The sequence below is a fragment of the Bolinopsis microptera genome, chromosome 7 (genome assembly GCF_026151205.1).
Source record: "Bolinopsis microptera isolate Bmic1 chromosome 7, MBARI_Bmic_1.0, whole genome shotgun sequence".
NCBI lineage: Eukaryota > Metazoa > Ctenophora > Tentaculata > Lobata > Bolinopsidae > Bolinopsis > Bolinopsis microptera.
Window position 1 is genome coordinate 11,464,415 of NC_087078.1, and position 21,989 is coordinate 11,486,403.

The following is a 21,989-nucleotide window of genomic DNA, read 5'->3' on the forward strand; positions in this document are numbered from 1 at the left end:
GAACGTTTCGTTTTGTCTCCTCCCTCTCTCTATCTCATTAGCGCCCACAGGTTTACAAGCTGTACGTTTTACTGAGCGTTTAATCTTTGATGATTGAACGAATCACTCTGGATCGTTGAATTAAGATCTATTGCTTGCTGTTCCTCTGTATGATGATGGGACTGGTGGCATCACCTAATTAGTTGAATTGTTCTTGTAATTAATCAGGCTAACTAGGGGTACATTGTAGTGCTATATTAGTATATTACAGAAGTATAGTTTCCAAGTGTACGTTCAGCCCTCACGGCCAGCAGCAGAAGCTGCACACTCTCTGACGAGAGAACTGCGTTACCTGCCGCGCGTGAGAGTTGTCGCTAACTGAGAAATTTAGTGTATGTTGTACTTGGTTATTATTGTGCGTAGCTCTCCTGTTTTGATTAGTTGTGCCTTGTGCCGAATATGTGCCCCGCCAAAGTATATACACATAATATTCTGTTATAATATGCCTCCTTAATTCAGAATCTTCTCGATCAGATTGTATAACAGTAACGAGACAGCACTTGCCCGGCTCCAGGCGCGAGTGGGCATGAAATGAAAGAAAAGGAAAATTCTAACTGGGATCAGAATCTTCAGATGATGACCGGAAGGCCGCTCAGCATTTGCGAAGAAGAGGATCTTAAACAGAGAAATATTTTGGAATCCGACAAGCTGGTTCCTCAGGAGGTGCTGTTTCGCCCAAACCCAAAAAGTTTGGCTATCATGGAGGAATCTTTCGATATGTCAGTTCAACCCGTCGTGAACCACTATCAGAAATCAAACTCCAAACCCGTAAAAACAGGGAAAAAAGCTGCGAAAGTTTCGTCGAAGAAAGCGAAAAACATAAAGAAGATGGAGGAGTTATATCAGAAGCAGAAGTCAGTAGACAAGAGAGTGACAGCTGCATCAGAGGTGGAATGTTTGTGTTGCGCAATAAACGGCACCTGTGTGGGGACAGTTGGGGTTGTTCTTCTCATCGCTCTTGCTATTGCGTTACTTTCCGTTCCCGGGGCTGGCAGAATGCCAGAGTCCGTACCCATTTATATCAGAGACTATACAGATTTTATGACGAATTATAACGATTCGAACAATTACACATTCCGTGTCCTCAAGCACATACGCTCGTACATGAGGTACGCATTTCTTAGGAAACCAGACTTACCAAGGACGTACATATCAGTATCATTTCAATTGGGGTGGATTGACGACCATTTACTGAACATTTCTGGGATAATTAAACTTCTCTTTGATAGATTACCCTACGAGAGTTTCTACAGGAGAAACGCCAACACCTCTGATTTTTTCGGTCTTATCCACAGAAGTGGAGGGACCTTCAGTTATAATGTTGGTTCTTGCGTATCGCAAGTCGACATCTCAATACCAAACTCTCATCTGCGGGAACTTCTGGAGATCTTCAGCCGGAATTATGGCTTCGGTCACACGTCAGTTCCCAAAGATTTAAAGAGCTTTGAGCTAGAGACAATTAAGGGTGAGGTGTATGAGAGTTACTGGGACCTGTTACCTGCACGTCCTGAATACGACCCTAAGTTAGTAAAACCTAAATTAAAATTGTCTATCCTAATGTCTATCTTGCTTACCCTTAGTGGGTAGGCTTCTTGGATATTGCCCCCCTTATAGAAGAAGGCTCACCAAACCTTCTCTCCTATAATATAATTTGCCTAACCCGAGCCTTCTTTCTTTCTTTAATTTTAAATTATAGTACATACAATTAATGTTTGGGTATAAGAATAGATCCAGGGCACTGGCACGATAATAATATTCTTTAACATTCATAATTGATATTTAAAGTACTCAGAGTGGAAAGTTTTAATCATTCAGACTAGCAGGGGGCGGAGGTTATTGTTTTTAAGACCCCAAATATACCTTTAAAGTCTAAACTCTGCATATCTTATGTGGTACCAAAGAACGCTAGTTACTAATTTACCTGGGAAGCCCCTCACGAGTAACTGGGCTAATTCACGTCATTCAGCATAACAGTAACACATCTGCAGCTCTCAGGGAGAAACAGTTCTGAAGAAATACTTCTGAAGAATCCATGATGATATAGTTACAGTTGCCCACAGTCCAACCCACATATCACTCGACATCCGCCAACCATGATAACCTATTAACTTGAGTGCAACAACTACTTTCAATATGCCGGGAACAACAATTTTATTATCAGGACAAGCTTGTTAAACCGCGGCAATGTTCCATAAACGGGTCTTGAAACTTGTTAGCAGAGTCGAGAGAACATTAATACCTGGTTATCGCCTGGCCTGCCTCATCAACCAGCTTGCGTCAGCACACTTATAATTTTCGCCTGACTATCCCTCCCGCGTATACTAATATTAACCGCTAAATTCCCGCTAAATTCCCACTAAATTTGTCCACTCCGTGCGTCGTGCTGTGGTTAATGCGACAATTTTCCTCCCTCTTAGTTAGAAATATGATATATGAGATCCCGGCAATAATCCAGCAACGCAGAGACGTCATTGTTCTCAGACTATTTATTATTAGCTGACAAGCAATGAAATTTGGCAAATAGCTATTGTCGTGGAGGTAGACTTCTGTCAGTAAGCGGCTGGTGCTGGGGCTGTCTCTTAATGGAGACAGGATTAACATCTTGTTTCTGGGAGCAAAATTAGGAGCAGTAATATTGTGACTTGTTAGACGTATTGTCACTATGTTATTAGTGGGTCTCTCGTTAACGCAATTAAATTTGCTTTGATAACTTAGGTATCGGGCATTGTGCTGCACGTAGAAGGTCATTGGAAATTTGGTAAATTTGGGCAACGGGTTCCTGGTAATATTATATTTTATTTAGGGATGTCTGGAACTGAATATTTCGGGCAACAATCTTTGTAACAACCAATTCAGGGGGTCAAACCGATTGAATTGTTATTAATACCCGTTCTCTTCAGGTTTTCAACAGGAAGTATCTCAACTCTGAACAGGACAGACATCCAGGACAGATTGTGGGACTTTTACGACCGTTACTATAGCGCTAACTTGGTAAGTAACCATAGCAACTACAGCAGGTTTCCTAGAAACCAACATATGATCTTAAAATCATTATACTTATGTTGATGGTACAAGTCTGTAGGTTTATTTACTTTTTAAACTGGAGACTGCTGGTTATATATCCAAGAGACTATTCGGTATGGCCCAGTTTCTCCGAGACTAAAACTTGGCTCTACATCTGACTGATCCAGTCTTGGCGTTTAAACTTAAGCGAACTTTGTGAAGTTAATGTTTTAAAGTTGACGGTGTTGAAAGTAGCGAGTTAAGGTGAAGTGGGAATCTGGAGTATTTACAACGGGGGTGGCCACTATCAAGGGACAAAAAAGGACAAAAAACATTGTGGCCACCCCCCTTTTACAACGTGCTTCCTAGACCTATAGACTTGTGAAGGCAAGTCAGATACTTCACGGTCAAAATCACAGCGTTGGTTCAATACGTGGTCCCATTTCTCACCAACTTTGAATGAGCTAATTATAAATATTTCTGGGGATAATTTGTTTTCTGTACCAGTTTTAGTAATGTGATGGTTTGAACTGCAGTTTGTTAGCTGGAGTTAGCGTTTTCCCACACATCACCATTACTGCTGTCATAAATCAAACGCAACGTTTAACGTCGTTGATGAGGTTCTGTAATTCCGATTACTCTGTGTTGAGAAGTCGTGGATTCGAGGTTTAATTCCTTGTCAAGGTGTGCTGGAAATGTAAAAATAGTTCGTGAAAACGTTTAGAAAAAAATAGTGAGTGCACAAAATGAAGGAAAAGTATGTAAAAAATGTGTTTGTCTTTCAGATAACAGTTGCGATAATTGGTAATGAGACTTTGGATACCCTCCAGGAATGGGCTGAAGAAATCTTTACTGCTATCCCTAACAAAGAAAAAACAAAACCAGGTGATTTTTCAAAACAAGACTTTCTTTTTTTGCGATATTTCAACATATTTTGAATTGTTGCGAAAGTGAAGCGATCGGTTTGTTAGATTTGCTATGTTAAGTAAGCAAACTTTATATGACTTCAAAGTAACAGCTTTTTATGAGTATATGACATTCAAAGATATTTTTCAGTTTCTCAGCAAAACTTACCGTTGCTACGCATTTGGCGGCCACATTTTGATTGTTTTATCAAATACCTAAAGCAAGTTTCTATAAGGTGTAAATTTGCAAAACATTGACATTTTAAAGAATATTTTATTAGATTACTATATTTGTAATAAGCATCATGCAACAAATAGTGTAATCTAATTATTTACCCCCTGCATGAGACATATGTCCGAGCCGGAGAGTCTCTCCAAAATTTGACAAAATCGCCAATATCTCGGTTTACTATTTGATCGGGCTTCCCCAGAAAATTTATATTTCACCAACATTCTTCCGAGACAACACCTACAAGATCTCTCCCTAACTAAACTTTTGCCAAAATTTACATAAATTCTTATAATTTTTTTGAGATTTAAGCTTCCAAATCAACCTCAAACTAAGAATTATAATTCTAATAAGAGACACTGAACCTACAACTTTCTGAAACTCAACATTCAACTTATTTTCAGTGTTTAACCAGCTTCCATTCCCTCCTGGTGACAAGAGGTACATCTCTCGGGCCATCTACTATCAACCCAAATCAGACAAGGATAGCATCAAACTTATATTCCCTATTAATATTTCTGACGTGAGTATTAAGTATTACTTATAGTAAAAAAATTGTCGTCATACATTAATAATTGTTAAGCACAGAGCTAAGATAGCTCCTGAATGTACAATGATTTTACCTTTCTCCCACTATGAAGTCAATAGTGTTGATTGTTAAATTTTGAGAAAAATAAGCATCGAACTTATTAATGTATATCTGACGTAAGGAGGCTTCGTATTCCTTAAAGTTCTGTTATCATTCTGTTGCAAGCTTGGTGATAACATTTACTGAGCACAGCTATGATAGCTCCTGAACATATTATGATTTCTTTTCTTCTTTTCCATGAAGTGTTGATGTTTAAATCGTAAATGTAACCCTTACTAAGGTACACTATTTCAGATTTCCTAAACTTATGTTATCATTCTAATACAAACTTGAAAATAACAGCTATGATAGCTCCTGAACATATTATGATTTCTCCTCGCCACTACCCTGAAGGGAGGAAGTGTTGATGGTTAAATCGGAAGAACTATTCACGTACACTAGCCTCGACCTATATATAGCGCTAATCCTATATATAACTCTAATCTCGATAAAAAACCCTCGCTTTTAGTTATCAATGTGTCAGCATCCTAAACCGATCATAACCCAGCCCTTCACAAACACTGTTTCAATAACCTAACTAACACTGTTTTAGTAACCTAACTAACACTGTTTCAATAACCTAACTAACGCTGTTTTAGTAACCTAACTAACACTGTTTCAATAACCTAACTAACACTGTTTTAGTAACCTAACTAACACTGTTTCAATAACCTAACTAACACTGTTTTAGTAACCTAACTAACACTGTTTCAATAACCTAACTAACACTATTTCAGAACCCTGACTAACACTGTTTCAGTACCCTAACCTCAGCTACCTAACCTACCTGATGGGTTACGAAGGTAAAGGTTCCCTGTACCAGTACCTCTCAACCCGGGGCTACGTCACCTCACTTATGTCCGCTATCTCCACCGAAGCTCAGAACTTCGTCCTGGTCAGCGTGTCCTGCGATCTAACCGAAAAAGGTACGCCTCTGAAACTTGTGTTTTGGGCTCTCTAAAATCGTATTGTGGGCTCTGTAAATCCGTATAACAGTTGTCGAGGATTCTAGTAAAAGCCATGACTCAAGACCCACTTATGAGATGACATATTGTTGACACTTTTTAGATCATTTTCTGTCACTGGTCGTGTCATAGGTTGACCTTAATTGTTAGCTGCCAGGAGAGCCTTGCTAGCATCATACTATGCAGACAAGCGCAGACTAGCTGATATTGCAGACTAGCTGGACAATGCAGACTAGCTGATATAATAGACTAGTTGAAAATGAAGACTAGATGACATTGCAGGCTAGCTGATCATGCAGACTAACTGATGATAATATTTCAGGATTAACCAAGCCTAAGGATATTGTGCGGGCCTTGTTCCAGTTTGTGAAGAGGGTGAAAGCAAATGGGGTTAATGAACAGCTTTGGAAGGAAAATAAGCAGATTGATGAACTTAAGTTCAAGTTTAAGGAGAAGGAGGATCCAGCTACCTATGCTAGGTTTGTTAAAACACTCGAATATATATCGAAGGGTTAGATATTAATCACAACTTTTTCTGCATTTTATTACATCTTTCGATCAGTGATACGTATTGACCGCAAGAGATCAAGTACATTGATTTCCAGCAGTCAGATTTTTAACAACTTACTGTTTTACTATTAATAAAGATACAAAGACTCAGGCCAGACACTTAGTTGCTGTTGTTGAGATTCAATCAGCAATTGTTTAAATATTTTACCCGTCGCCCATAACTGTAACAAGACAAATATTTGTCGAATGTCGAGGGATAAATGTCCTGCTCTGCCTTATAAAGCGAATATTGTGAGATGAAAGTTGTGCACTCCTCCTTATTAAGCATGTTATAAGCAGGGCACTTTCCCAAACTACAGGGAGGGATCAGTCTCCTCCTCTCCCCCTCTCCCCCTCTCCCCCTCTCCTCCTCTTCTCCTCTCCTCCTCGACTTATCACCACCTCCCCTCCTTTAGTGAGTCCGGTCTGATTTATTACTTAATAACTCCCTCGTGCTACCTCAGTCTCCCTCGTGTGTCAGAGGGAGGTACACAGTGTAGCTGTCTTGTGTTGATCGCGATACAAATACTATCTTAGACCACTTATCCATGTGTGCTCCACTACTCCGTTCTAAAGAAAATGGTAAATGAGATGGGTATGTTTTGGCTATGAATTCAGAATTGGGAAGATTGGATAGAGAATACGACAATAGTGACGCATTCTCTATCGCTATTTTCACTTTTTTATCTGTTAGTTAAAATTTTACTGGACGGCATAAGGGTGTTGAAATCCTAAAGTAGATTAACGAATTATGCCTTTATTAACTTATTACGATGCTATAAACATAACCTTCGCTCTAAGGAGGAGGGCGGAATGTTGGTATATCCATTCCACTGTATGTTAGCTACATTCCAGTCGGCCGAGATATCAGATAGGTAACTCCTGGTAGATGTCCGGAAGAATTAAGATTTAATTGTCAAGAAGAGGGTAAAAATAAGGTTTTTAAACTGACACATAATTTTCTGGGAACTGATTTGGCATAAGCATTTCTGTGCAGAAATATGTTGTTCATAGTCCCAGCAATTTTCAATTCTCCCCTAAAATATCTCGTGATGGTCACACCACTTTAAAACCCTTATTCGCCTGCCATAATGTGACCATGCCTGCCATAATGTGACCATGGCGGTCATTTTGCACACCCTACTAGGCTCCTGAGCGCATTCTAACGGCAAAAACAAATCTTTCAAGTTGTTATTAGGGCGCCAGGATAATATATGCTCTAGCTACTAGTACTTGTGCCCATCAGATCCACCATTACAACTCTTTGGGGTGGTGACTAATGCCTGGGACTATGGAAAACACATTCCTGCACAGAAATGCTAAATCATTTCCCAGAAGGTTCGATATTCATGCTTAATGTCCCTAACTACATTATCGATGTGATGTTTAGGCTTAACGAGGATATAGTTTGACAGTGTAACTGTGTAAGTAGCATCAAACCTGGTTTGCAGATTGGAACAAGCTTTGATCCATAGGATGGATCTTGAGCTGTGGAAGTTAGTTTCTGAAAACAATAACGGAACGCTGGAAGTTCAAGCTAACACCGATACAAAGTGACCCGAAACAGAAGCGGTATTTTGCTCAAAAAGTCGGCTTACCCAGTTTAGGATTTTAAACTGGAGTGACACCTGTGCTTTTGAACTTTGAACTTTTGAAGTTTAGATAATCAAAGAAGGGCAGCGTCGAATATCTTTCGATAACTAGGTTTTTCGAAACCCCAACTTCGATATTTATTCTTACAACTATTAGTCATAGTAAATTACCAGCTTTTTGATATCACAACCACGCCCACTACCGTCTAACATCACTTGTAACCACCATTTCTCTTCAGCACGATATCAGCCCACATGGCTAGAGTTACCGACCCTCGAGACTTCCTCGACCCCCCTTCCAGACGGATCTACAATCAGTCGTTGGAGGAGAGGATCATGGCCCACATCACCCCTGATAACTTCAACATGTACATTAGTTCTCTCAAATTGTCCACTGAGATGGCTAATAAGTACGGTCCTCAGCTGACCCAGGTGAGCCTAGCTTCTTCCTTTAATATCAACTCTTAATTAGTTTTAGAGGGTAGAAAATTAACATTGAAAACAGACGCAACGTATAGCTGCGGTAAAGTTTGCAAGTAGTGCGTAATAGTTGTGCGGTAAATTTGGAGGAAAAATTTGCAGCCTTTAGGTACTCTCAGGCTGGATTTCTAGAATTCTACAATTACTCTCATAGAAACTTTTACAATTAGATGGGTAGGATGACTGGGCTTAGTTGAGCTGGCGATGAGCATAATTGAGACAGGGTATGCAATAATGTAATATTACAACATTAGATTCCTACACTGTGTGTGTACAAGCTAAAATGCCTGCAAATTATATTATCTAATTAATGTTACTTAATTGACTCTATTTCAATCTGTCGACGGATTGTAATCTTTTGTCATTGTACACAGCAGTACAAACTACAAAGTGAACAAATCTGACAGAACGCACATCGGCCAATGGTGCGAGAAAATGTGGTATTAGGTCAATTGTGCGATTCTGCACCCACCGCACTTATATTAGGACGCAATGAAACTACCGGACCACGATGTATGGGGACTTGCCACCCCATGGCAACATTAAAATATATCAAGTTGATAATCAACTCTGTTACATCGTTTCCTTCGTTAAAACTCCGTTACAAAATGAACTGGGATCTGGGATATGTTGCGTCTGATTGAAAATGAAGGCGAAGTTTTCTTCTTTGTTCGATCTTACTCGGGCTCATCATGTAGCTATATGGCCGTAATTAAGTTGTCAAAAAGACGAGACCTACGATTTCTAAACCCCTTTGTTTTCTTTGCTCTGCTTACTAGGAGTCATCACCATCGCCATTCTGGTACTCTTACATAATTACTATCGTCGGCTTTGAGACAGCCATTTCTCAGCTTTTTGTTTTGTAAATTTTATGATGTTACCATTATGATTTATGACCTTATGAAATGACCTTTACTTTTGAAGGTATGACCTTATTACTCCGTTAGTGCAATACTTATCTACGTAATATTTGTTCAATAAGTAAGATAAAATTCTTCGTTCCCTCAATACTTATATTGGAAGAAGTGTATGTATGGTAGAGAAGTTTCTCGAAAATAAAATGTAAAAGTATTTAGACCCAGGAAAAACTTGCTCGCGTAAAGCTTCAAAAATAACTCAGATACCTAAGGTTTCTGCTCGATTTATGGTTTCCTGCATTCGATAAAAATTAGAGGCATGTTTTGTTCCTTTAATGATAATAAGGAAGGTGTTACTTATCTGAGTACAACTTTTGTCTTTCCATTCTCACGGACACAAAACGTCCGCAACAATATAATAATCAAACATTGACAGTTGACACCCGTCTCCTCGAACAACTCCATAATACCCGTATTACTAGTCCACTCCTTATATGGGCATGACGTGACTAGTCCGCTCCTTATATGGGCATCACGGGGTTGCTCGTCCATTACTATTAGCTCATAACTAATTCCTCTCGCAGAAAGAGACATGGTACAGCACGCCGTACGAAAACCTCCAGATAGACGAAGCGGATATTACCAACTGGGAGACGGTGGAACTGAACGAGGATTTGTATCTTCCTGAGACTAACCCCTTTATACCTGATGATTTTAATATAAAAGAGTACGAGGGTAAAGCTTTGCCTGTGACTGTTAACGCCACTGAAGGTAGGAGAATGTGGATAATATGCACGTACAAAAAGTTCAGGAAATATCCTGTGGTAATTGATGAGAGGCATGATTCATATCATAGATCACCGTTGATAATTTTAATAATCTATAAAGTATTCCAACAGCAAAGTTTTAGTTAATGAACCTTAAACAACCTTAAACCAGCTGATAATTGCTGGTATAAGTAGGGCACTTATAACTCTGCTATAAATAGCATGATAGTTCACGGCCAGTTAACAATCTCCTACTACAGTGTCTGATATGACAGTCTGGTGGTATCAGGATAAAGAGTTTAACCAGCCCAAGCTCTACATGGGCTGTAGGATACAACCCAAACCTGCTACTCCTTCAGTTAAGAACGGCCTGTTATCTGAGATGCTCTCTAGTTAGTACTAATTATTTTTTGGAAAACGAAATTAGATATATACAGAATAGTATTACAGGTTATATATAATGAATATCATCATTGTCAAAAATAAAAACCAGTCCATGGGACTGAAAAAATTAATTAACTTTCGATTCGAAAGAGTTAAATTAGTTAGTACTAATTATTAACTTATAAATATCTCCGGGATTTCGACGCGGGATCATATTATCACTCAGCCCGGCCCGCTGTTAGATAAACATCTCAAGGTGATATCATCCCGCCCCGGAAATTTGTATAAACCCGGCCCGCTTTTTAGTCGTAACTGATGTTTATCATTCAATTCTCCGACTTACAATAATCAATGATACTGCTGATTAGAACTCGATAATAGTAGAACAGTTAGACGCGCGATCACGTGGGCGCGTCACGTGCGTACCACGTGCCACCAATAGCATACGCCGAGTCTATACCACGTGACACGAAAGCGCACCACGTGATATGAAACATCGTAACCGTCCACTTCTTTTACACGCAAATTCCTGGGAACGTTGCCAAAGCAGCTAATTCTTGGAATTTCTCCAACGCGTGGCGTGAGAAGTTGGCGACTAGCCAGCTACCCTTGTCCGTGCCCTAAAAATAGTATTGTTTTGCTTGCTCTCCTTCCAGCTCTTGTTCCTGCTAACGTTCAAGCTATTGCTCCACTATGACAGATCGGTTTGACATTCAGATTGATGAACTGCTTTCCAATCGTGTTCCGGACAGTACAGTTAGAGTCAACAACTGGGCTCTAAACAAATTTAATTCTTGGCTTCAGTCATCCAGATTTGCTCGTGACTTCAATGACTTTGACAAATAGAAATGAAAATATTACTAAAATCAGACCCGTATTCCGAAATAAAAATTATTTTATCACTCTCTTCTAAAGTATAAATCCCTTGTCGAAATCGCCGGAGATAATTATAATCCATAAACACTTCACGCTCAGGGCTAAATAAATGTAATCCCTCAGCTGGCGCTTCGGGATTACATATTAACACAAAACTCGTGCGCTGCGCGCACTCGTATGTGTTTATCAGATCATCCCGCTAGCGCGGGATGATCTGTTATATAAACCCTTTGCGTGGCGGGTTTATGTTATTATAAATTTGCTCCTTCAGAAATGTTTATCATTTCTTAAATCCAAACATTATTTTTGAATCACCCTATACTTCTTTGTATATACATTTGAGACTGTTACAGAAAATCTATGGTATCTTTGGACTGGATTAGAATTAAAATTTTCTGACAAAATGAATTTTAAAGCCGGATTTGTTTGGTTTATGGATAGATGCATTAATTATGATTCACCATTCGCCTTCTCTTCGAAATATTCTGTCTATACATAATTGAAGAACGTAATCTAAAATAGATAATTGCCAGATCAGGTCTCTAAACGCTACTTTATCAGGTACCTACCTGCGTGAGACCTCTGAATCTCTCTACCCCGCTGTATCAGTTGACTATGATATAGGTTTTCTTTTTGATGACTTCTGGATCATGACCCTCTCCGGGTTCTCCGACGCTGAAAAGGTAACTTTCGTTTGTGAGGATTAAATTTGATAACATTTCTCTTTTTAATAAAAACATTTACTGGACAGATCGAAGAAAACTTACTTTTCTTCCATGCCAATTATTTAGTATCTCTTATCATCCATTGCTTAAAATAAGAAGAGCGCTTTTATTGTAAGCCGACCCCCAGGTACTGCAAGCATTCTGCGATTGTCTCCAATCTTATAGTCTCTAAGACTCTAAGAGTAGTATATTTACAATGGACATTTCGAATGTCCCTCCAGTCGATCATAATTGCCGTCCTCTGCTGTGCTAGACAATGGACAATGTGACCTCCTTTAATAACAGTGCTGTATCAGTGTGTATCTGTGTTAACCGTATGAAATTGCGGGAATTTCGGGACATTATAACTGTACCACTACCATTATAGTGAATTAAGTTAGTCCTATTATTTTATTATGAGTGGATAATAGGACGAGAGTAATTGACTTGTTAAATCACTAGTTAATAGCCTCATTTATTAATGACCTGTTATCACCAATAACTGCAAGGAGGATTACAATGTTGTCGATTAATATAAAATACTGAAATATCTTCGTAGAGACTTGTAGAGATGTAGCCCGGTCGATCATAATTGCCGTGTTCTGCTGTGTTAGAATCAAGAATTGGGTATTAGCACGATTAGGTGATTCGTGAACAATTAAAGCCATTTGACATGTGTCTATGGATACTAAAAATGTGGTGTTACTGGCACTCAGGCACTGCAAAGTCTCGAACAAATTGTTACTTTCTCTCAAACCTCTACTTGTTGGAAGGTTCGTCAAATAGTATTCTGGAATTCGAAGCGTGCGTATCATTTCAAGATTTTTAAAACAATTTTAGAACTGAAGGTCTTCAGCAGCTCGATCATCAAAGTGGGAATTGCCTTTAGTTAATTCCTTTCAAGTGACCAATTTTTTGTAAAAACTGTTTACAGTCGGTTCGTAAACACAGGCATCAAGCAAAAAATTTATATGGATTAACGGAAAGAACTTTAAATATAATCTTAGTCTGAGTATGTGTCAAACTCTAGAATGAATTGTAAAATAGTGTCTAAATTTCCAAGTCTTCAGCCTCTATCAGAATGTTTAACATGTGAAATCGTTCCAGGGGTACAGGTTTACATACCAAGCAATTTATTTCATTCGCAGATCGCCTGATGATGTGTATTCAGAATAAATGGACTATAGTTTCCATAGTTTCCTACCTACATTAATCGTATTTGAACCTATTGAGAAGTTTAGAAGTATGCTTCTTCATGGTCATCATGCAATCTGCGGACCACCTCCTTGACTGCAAACAAAATGTGTCAAACAAATGCATGAACATCCAGAAAATTTAGTACAGAAAAATAGGTTGAATCCATGCTTGTTCTCGCAGATCGCTGGTAAAACCTAATTGCAATGTTAAGGCCATCTTTCTCAACGTTTTTAAAAACTAATTTCGGTCAAATAGTTTGCTTTCAGTTCGTGATGAGAATTGAGTGGTTATAAATCTATAACCCAGTGCATTCTGAATAGCAATAATAATTAAATTTTATGCACAATTGTAATCTTAAATCTTTCAAGTTTCACCCCTTTGCAACAATTGAGCTAATATGGTAAATCATTGTTGGACAGTCTTCATCGAGTGATCATCTAAAGATTGAGTCTTGAGTCTTGAGAGCAAGTGTGATAATAGCACCTACATGAAGCTTATTACAGCAGCTCCCAATTGTATCAGAATTATACGAAATCAGCCCTGTGCCCACTGTAAATTAAAGGATTCTAAGGCCCGGCCGCACGGACAACTTTAAGGTTTTGAAAACTTATAGTTGTCGGTACGGACAGGTCTAAATTGTGAGGATGTCTTACAATGCAGGTAAACAGTATTCAAACTTTCAAAGGGGAGTTTTAAATCTTTTAAAATCTTCTAAACTTTCATGTCTTCTAAAACTAAAAGTGGTGATTTTTGGGAAAAAAGCTTTATATGCATCGGGGTCTAATACAGTAAAAACTTAACAGTCTACATTTTATATGGATTATAGCGAAACGAACGAACTAAAAGTTTAAAAAGTCTGAGTAGGTGTCAATCTTCTTATATCTGCATCTTTTGTACAGAATAATGTCTAAATCTCACAAATCTACTGCTAGATTCAGAATGTTTTGGCATGGAATATGCATAGGAGAAGCCCAAAAGTAAAAGCGACTTTTTAAACATTCATCTCGTTTATGTTTTTTGTTCTTCAGAAAACAAAAGGAAGGCTTAGATGACACTCCTCTGTAATTCCAACTCTATTCTACAATTCATTTGCTTTAGAAAGTAGATAGACTCAAAGGTCCTTTCAGACTTGTTTAGTATGAATTATAATTTATAGCAGTTTTCCAAGGACGAACATTAAAGTGCGGTTACTACAAAGTTTTCAAGCCGTAATTATGATTAGTAAGGACTAAGGATCAATATGTGCTAACTTCTTTGTTGACCTAATAATTAATCGCCCTTTATTACTCAGGTGAAAAAAGTAATAGAGAGCGGCCTGGACTCGTTGTTCCAACTTGATTTTGATCAAAACGAGGAGCACTTTAACGCGACCATCCGGGAACCAATCAGGAAGGAATATCTGAACGTTAAGAACTGGATGCCTGCTCAGCTCAGTTTACGATATGCCAGGTATGACTCTGCCAGTGAATACACCTTTTCAACCTTTTTAACCCTTTTTTAACACAGTTTATCCCATTTCAAATTTTATCCGAGATTTACAGTTCGGCTTCTGCCGAATATTTTTAACGTGGCAACATTTTAAATGTCGCAGGAAATACGATTATGTGTATATACAAAAGCTTAATATTTATTTATTTTTGCTGTTCTGCAAAGTAAATTAACTGACGCAACCTCACCAGGATGATTCAAGACCAGTACATATTCTCCTACTCAGAAAACTTGGCGGAATTAGACTCCCTCGCGCAATCAGACATCAGGAACCTGCGAGACGACTTCCTAAAAGATATCTCTATTGACTGCTCGATTATGGGAAATGTTATTGAACAGCAGTCAGCAGAATATTCTGAGATACTGAAGAACAAGCTTGTTACGGGTGCGGGTTAGATCCTATTCTCTTCAAATTAAAATAGATCCGGATCATAACTTCCTGCTTTTTAGTGGGAGTATTCTTATCAAATTTATGAACATTATGAGAGATCCTGTCACATCTTATCATTGAACCATCGTTAACAATTGTATGTTTACTTAAGAAAGCCCTTTGTTCGCTGGTCTCAGTTTCTTTACCCAATTAGAACGCAGTATAATCTTAACATTCTCCTGAACGTCATTTAACCACCAGGGGCTGGCTCAACGATTGTGAAGGAAAACAGGCTGGACGCCTTCGTTCACCCAATCTTCAAACTACCTCAAAACAAGACCCTGGTAGTCAGACAGAAGGTTGAGAACCCGGAGGAACCCAACTCTGGAGTTCTGTCTCTGTTCCAGGTGAGATTTATTGTTCTGAACTTATACTTGTAGTGAGCCACGGGCTATAAATCTCCCGCCTTTTATTATCCAATAATACAAGGTCTATCTGATGTATGGGACCAATATTAGTCCCAATTTAACTTAATTTAATTATAATTAAGTGCCCCTCCTGGCTAAGTGCACCCTAATTACTATTTCATTCATGCTAATAATATAAATTCTCAGATTGGACCTGTTGAGTCAAATGGTCCTTACACGGACAGGTTGCCCTACACTAGATTCGTTCTGGCTACCTTACTCGGACTAATGATGAGAGAACCTTGTTTCAACTATCTCAGGACCCAACAACAGTTGGGATATGTTGCCAGCTGTTTTGAGGAGGAGTTTAAGAATATCATGGTGTTCAACATCTTGGTTCAGGGATCTAGAGAGGACGCTGGGGCTTACGTTATCGCTGAGCAGTAAGTTATTATCTTATTCTATTCATAAAGAACAATATGTTCTTATCTTATTCTATTCATAAAGAACAGTATGTTCTTATCTTATTTTATTCATAAAGAACAGTATGTTCTTATCTTATTCTATTCATAAAGAACAGTATGTTCTTATCTTATTCTATTCATAAAGAACAGTATGTTCTTATCTTGTTCCATTCATTAAGAACCGTATGTGATGATATTGTAACACTGAGAGTTAAGACATGAATCACCAGTCGACTAATGATTGCTTTTATTTGCCCTCTGCTTAACATCCCGTTTTACATACAGAAATAAATAACGAGGTAATCCATATTGTTATTTTATATCGCTTAATTGTGTTCCATTATTTCAGGCACGATATTTTCGTTGATCTTCAATACAACAAATTCCTTGAACAGAGCAAATCTGATGCAGGTTTACAGCTGTGGGCTGACATTAAGGTCGCTCTAAGAAAACAAATCGAGGAAAAACCGATTAGTTTATCAGGTATTTTATAACGTCATACATTTTTATTGAAAACTGATATAGATTTATTCACTGTTTCCATCTCCTATACACTGGATTACATGTATGTTTAAACTTATCCGTACTTGGTGGAAACTCCCCCAAGAATGCGCTAAACAAGGTACTAAGCACTCTGCTGGTATTTGGCTAAGTATCTGACTGAACAACCGACATAGTCAACACTGACACCCAACCTCTGTGGACAGACGTCAATACATATTTCATTGTACCATTATAATAACCATCAGAAACTGTTCCAAATATTTCAACTCTAGCTTTTATAACTTTATAAGATGATTAATTTTCATTTCTCTTCAGAAAAGAACACCCAGTTCAACAGAGAGATTTTCTCACCGACACGAGACTTTGTTCGGAGAGAAAAGAAAGTGGCAGCTCTTGAGGAGATCACCATGGACGATTTTATTGAGTTTTATAAGCGGTATTTGATAGGAGAAAACCGACGGAAGATTTCATCACAGGTTTGTGTGAATTTTCGGATTAATTCTTTTATCTTAAGTTATAAAGTCATAACAAGCGCTTGTCCTGGAATTCGGATCGGAAACGTTTGTTTCGAATTCCTGTGTCATTCAGTGACAATGACGAGAGTTTCTGGAGAACCCCAGTTTAATCACACGTTCCTCGTACTCCTTTATAATATCGTATGTTAGTTAACGACATTCCGCCTCCACTCTTTTATGGGATCATAATTTCTTGTGAAGCAATATCAAGCCCCCCGTTGTCCAATATCCATGCATCAAGTATCATATCCATCATATCGGTCCATAATCAGTCAGTTTTACTCCTAGTTCTTACACTGAATATGTTTAAGTATATCAGGAGCTGTGACTATGACATTAACTTTAATCTAGAATGATCAATCATCATGCTTTATGATCTACACTCTTCACAGATTAGTATCTAGAAACTCCTACTGGGTGGTTATTCACGTGTTTAAGAAACTATTAATGGTCGAATGAAGATTGCAAGACAAATTCATGATATGATGAAGAATCTCTAGGATAACATCTAACATCGATTAACAAATTTTGTGAACGTGAATTTATTTGCGGCAAGGCTAGCTGTAGGCAGCTTTCTATAACCATTACCAATGATTGAACTTCAACAGTTTCCTCAGAACCTGCCTAGTTTCCTCAGAAATAAAACTGCTATCCTGACAGCATCTCCCGCGTGATGTTGTTGGTAATCTTATTCAGGACCAGACACTGATCAATCATCTCTCTTAGCCTTCAGTTACAACTCATGCTCACCACACATTATAATGATATGACAATATTGTTGGGGTTCATGACCGGGGATGCTCTAATAACTGACATATTGACGCCATGTACCCACACTAATACCGCATACCTTGTTACCATGACTGCAACTCATGGTTACCATAGCAACAACCCAACAACATTACATAACATAACATTTTCTCAGGTGTACGGTAAGAATGATGAGATGCCTGAGACCGTGAACGACGAAAGAAACGAGGAGCTGATACTTGACATCCAGGCTTACAGATCCAAGTTAACTGAAACGTACACAGGTGACGAATAGGATATTATCATATGGTACTCGTCAGGAAACTCAGCTAAATTACAGCTGCGAGGGGGTTCCAGGAGGACGGAGAAGGAATCAGTCTGGGCTAGAAATGAGAACTAAAGTCGTGCGATGGCAAGATGATATGGACTGTATAAGTGACCTCACAGCGTTTAAATACGCCACAGCGTTTTCACAACAACAGCATCACTACTTTTTCTAGATATGGGTTATGGATGAGCTGATTTGTTATCATATTTAATGCATTGCTTGCGGAGTAGTTCCCTTGTAAATTATTGTTGCTCTTTTTATGCAGCAATTTTTATGTTGATTTATGTCATGGTTTCATTTACGGTGATCAATTGATGATTACTGATTTTTATATGTTGTTTAGCTATATTTTGACTGAAGTCATTCCAGGTTTGTATCGTTATATGAATTTGATGCAGGCATTCACGTTAAAATACTTTTAATGCGGTAATAATGCGGTAATGCGGTATATATTTCATATTCTCTGTTTACTGGTGCAAGCCGAAGAACAATTAAAATAATTGTTAAAATGAGCAGATAAGTCAGTAAATTAATGATTTCGATTACCATTTAAGTTATTTAAGCTGCTACTATCACGTGGTTTATCTCAGCCATTAAATATAAAATATTCTGACTTGGATCATTTAATTTAAAGTTCAACTAGTTGAATTCAGTTTTCAAAAATAGTTCTCTTAGAATTTGATAATGAAATGACAACATTGATTTATTGATGCAGTAATGATCTTAAATACAATTTTTATTTTTATTTAAGTTTTGAAAATTCTGTCTTCTTTTTAAAAGTCATAAGTAAAATAATTGCTGTCACCTCTAAAGCTCAGACCCAATGAAATTTTGCTACACGTTGTATTAGTATACCTCTTATCTTTTCTTAGGAGGCCGCGTGAAAAGAGGCATACAGCGTGTGTCAAACGAAACTGATATGCCGATGGGTCAGAAATCAGAACTCTTAAATTTAAATGGAACTAATTTTATCTCGTAAGGAGCACGTTATCCATCTTGAAATGAAAGCGCTTTTCTCATAGTCATAGCTGTGCCTTTCTCATAGTCATAGCTGTGGTCCAAATACATATTATCAAATCTGTGAGCTTGTGTGAGCTGGGTTACTGATACTAATCGTGTCACTAATTTCCCTTGTTGCAAGAGTTGACCGTGTTATATTTTGTTTTTTGTAACGCGATGGATTACAAGAGATTGCGGACTTCTTTGTGACTTCAGAACGTCCTAAAACCTTCTTGCGGAGAAATTCCTGAAAACTTTTGCTCGTAAGGAGGTATAGCAAAGGATTGGACGCTGCATTGATGAAAATGAAGAACACTCCAATCTTGTAATGAGTGTCAGTAGGATACGAAAACAAATGAAAAACGTTGTAAGATAGCAGTGGGGTCCACGATATGATAAAGACAGTAGAAACCGTCAGAACAACCCAAACTCCTTGTCGGTTTGAAGTTGTAACTCGGCAGATGATGATCATTAACCAGATAGCCGTGATCACGATTACAAGTAGAGGTATCAACATGAAGGTTCCACTGTTTATAGTTTCTAAGATCTCCCATATGGTACCATCTCTAGCCCCCGTCATACACCGGTAGATCTCCGGCTGATAACCTATTTCTCTGTCCAGTATTATCATCTGGATTGGATATAACAGTGACAGAAACCAAAGGAAAGACACCAGAATGTACCCTGACTTGACTGAACGGAGTCTACTTGCAAATGGTGACAGTAGACATGTAAGTTTGCAGACATTTAAAGCACAGATCATGATGATGTTCCCGATCCCGAATAAGAATTGCACAACACCGATAGCACGGCACGTGAGTCACCGAGTGTCCAGGTATCGGTCATGGTGGTGGTTGTGAAGATGGTGGGTATAATGATGAACAGAGTGTAACCCAGATCTGCTACTGCTATGTTCTGCACCAGGACCTGGGGAGGGAAACGGTGTCAATATATCATTTAATGTAATGCAATGTTGAACTTAAATTTAAAGCGAAAGACAATTTCCTCAAAACTGATCTTTTTGGCACGAACAGTGAAAAATCATGCTTCCATTGTAAGATAAGAAGAAGGGACTCAAGGTAAATGCAGGCGGACCGCGGAGATGATGTCTAACCTTGGACATGTTGTCGATCTTTATGGCATCATATTTGATTGTAGCAATGAGAACTGTGACGTTTCCTGCTACTGATAGAATCGTCGTCAAAACAGCCCAAACGCAGATGCAGTATCTTTCAACATCATCTGTCATCGTATTTGTGCTACAACTGGGATCAATGTTATGGTCAAAATAGTTACACAAATATAGCAAGAGTTCAGTTAAGTAGAACAAGCAACAAGTGATTTGTATGAATGATGAAAAATGTCATAGCGACTGCAACTCCAAAAGAAATCAGAAGGACTTAACTAACTGTAAAAGAACCACTAAAGTCTAAACTGACAGTATATGGCCATATGGCTCCTTCAAACACAGTTTTTGTGATATAATGTCCAGTGATTAGCAGTATTTGTCCTGGTGGCAGCAGAACATATTATTATGTACTCAGAAGTCAGATCCTGATCACATTCTTAAAACTATTCTAATTCTAAATGTGACATCGATCATTAACAACTAAATAACGGTATGGTAAATAAAACACTTTTAACTTTATAAGTTTAGTCGTTGTTATAACAACGACTAAACTTATCGACACAAATTAATTAACGATTTCGATTACCAGTCTGAAAAACAAGCGAATTACAGCTGCTTTTTATAATCTACCAGGACAGTCACCGACTAATCCTACAACAGCTGTGTGAACCTGGGTGATTACAAAACAAATTACAAGTGCAAAGTAGACAGATTTATTAACTAACGTATGTTACTATAATTATCATTAAACCAGCAAAGGAAGGGCGTCTGCGTCTGATAGTCCGAGTAACAAGTATCTAATATCTATGAATAAGCAGACTGCCAATGTGGCCCGTGTATTATAAAAGAACCGACTGCTGCGCTTCTATTGGAAAATGGTTGTCGAGGGCCTCATGAAACACCTGTTAATTAAATTGTTAAGATAATGTAATAATTGCTAAAATGATGTAAATATTAGCACTAGTGCAATGTCATTGCTAATAATACTAATAGACATAATGTTCACATAGCCTTGTGTATACGCGTACTGCGTGACGCGCTTGTTTCACAAGTAGAATATACTCCTTTGCCGCCTTCGGCGGTCGCGCACTACTGCTGACTGCAAGCGAGAGGGCTCTGGTTAGAGCAAGACATAATGCTACACTGTAGCATTATGTCTATGATTAGCAATGACATCAGACATTGCTTTAGTGCTACAGGGTGGGATAAAAGTCAGTGTGCAAACGTTGGTCTTAATAGCTCAGTCACTGAGTGTCCAATTGAAATAATTCTTTCTGGTATGACTTACTACCAGCACTACCACTGGTTCGAGGATTTTGTCAAATCCAAAAATATTCGACATTCGTGTTCATGTTTTTTGACTTTGTGATACTGATATTAACGGATTGTGTATAACACCCTTTAGTACCGCTATAAACGGAAAATACTACATACTGAGAGCTAAGAGATGTATTAATGTAAATTGTAAGTATAGGACTATTAAAGTTGAATTATTGCATGATGGAAATGCTAAAAACTGAGAAATACAGCGATTCCGTGTTAAACCGATTATGCAAAGTTTACAGCATAAATGATACAAATATTGCTGGACATTTTTTTTAAATCGGCCGATGGTAAGTGGCTTGATTGATGGTTTTGTACCATTAATGCAACATTATGGAGTGAGCCATTAAAATGGTTCACTTTTTCTTCCTATTCGCTCTCTCTCTTCCATTACTGCATATTATGTAGCGTTGGTAATTAGGTTAGCTCCGCAAGTGATATTAGGAATAGGAGTGTAGGGCACTGATTGCGGTCTGTTTGAACTGTAGAGAGAATTCATACTTTCATACGACAATGTTTATGCGTGTAATACTATAA

The 21,989-nt window shown here is 38.2% G+C and overlaps 1 protein-coding gene across 9 annotated transcripts in view; it reads left to right on the forward strand.

Annotated features, from left to right (window-relative positions):
* LOC134818889 (uncharacterized) overlaps positions 1–18,761 on the forward strand; it is a 67,240-nt gene extending 48,479 nt beyond the window's left edge. For 4 of the 9 annotated variants that reach the window (XM_063828596.1, XM_063828600.1, XM_063828598.1 and 1 more), the window contains 16 exons: positions 2,940–3,030; positions 3,828–3,927; positions 4,581–4,699; positions 5,565–5,730; positions 6,092–6,248; positions 8,150–8,342; positions 9,832–10,018; positions 10,275–10,406; positions 11,836–11,957; positions 14,467–14,624; positions 14,855–15,054; positions 15,295–15,440; positions 15,648–15,883; positions 16,254–16,387; positions 16,724–16,884; positions 17,849–18,761. In XM_063828596.1, the coding sequence (XP_063684666.1) occupies positions 2,940–3,030; positions 3,828–3,927; positions 4,581–4,699; positions 5,565–5,730; positions 6,092–6,248; positions 8,150–8,342; positions 9,832–10,018; positions 10,275–10,406; positions 11,836–11,957; positions 14,467–14,624; positions 14,855–15,054; positions 15,295–15,440; positions 15,648–15,883; positions 16,254–16,387; positions 16,724–16,884; positions 17,849–17,968 (2,422 nt within the window). In that variant the 3' untranslated portion in view covers positions 17,969–18,761. Of the gene's footprint in view, positions 1–368; positions 1,563–2,939; positions 3,031–3,827; positions 3,928–4,580; positions 4,700–5,564; positions 5,731–6,091; positions 6,249–8,149; positions 8,343–9,831; positions 10,019–10,274; positions 10,407–11,835; positions 11,958–14,466; positions 14,625–14,854; positions 15,055–15,294; positions 15,441–15,647; positions 15,884–16,253; positions 16,388–16,723; positions 16,885–17,848 lie in introns of those variants that run through there. The other 5 variants (XM_063828597.1, XM_063828599.1, XM_063828595.1 and 2 more) reach the window with 3 other exon arrangements.
* Positions 18,762–21,989: the final 3,228 nt, after the last annotated feature.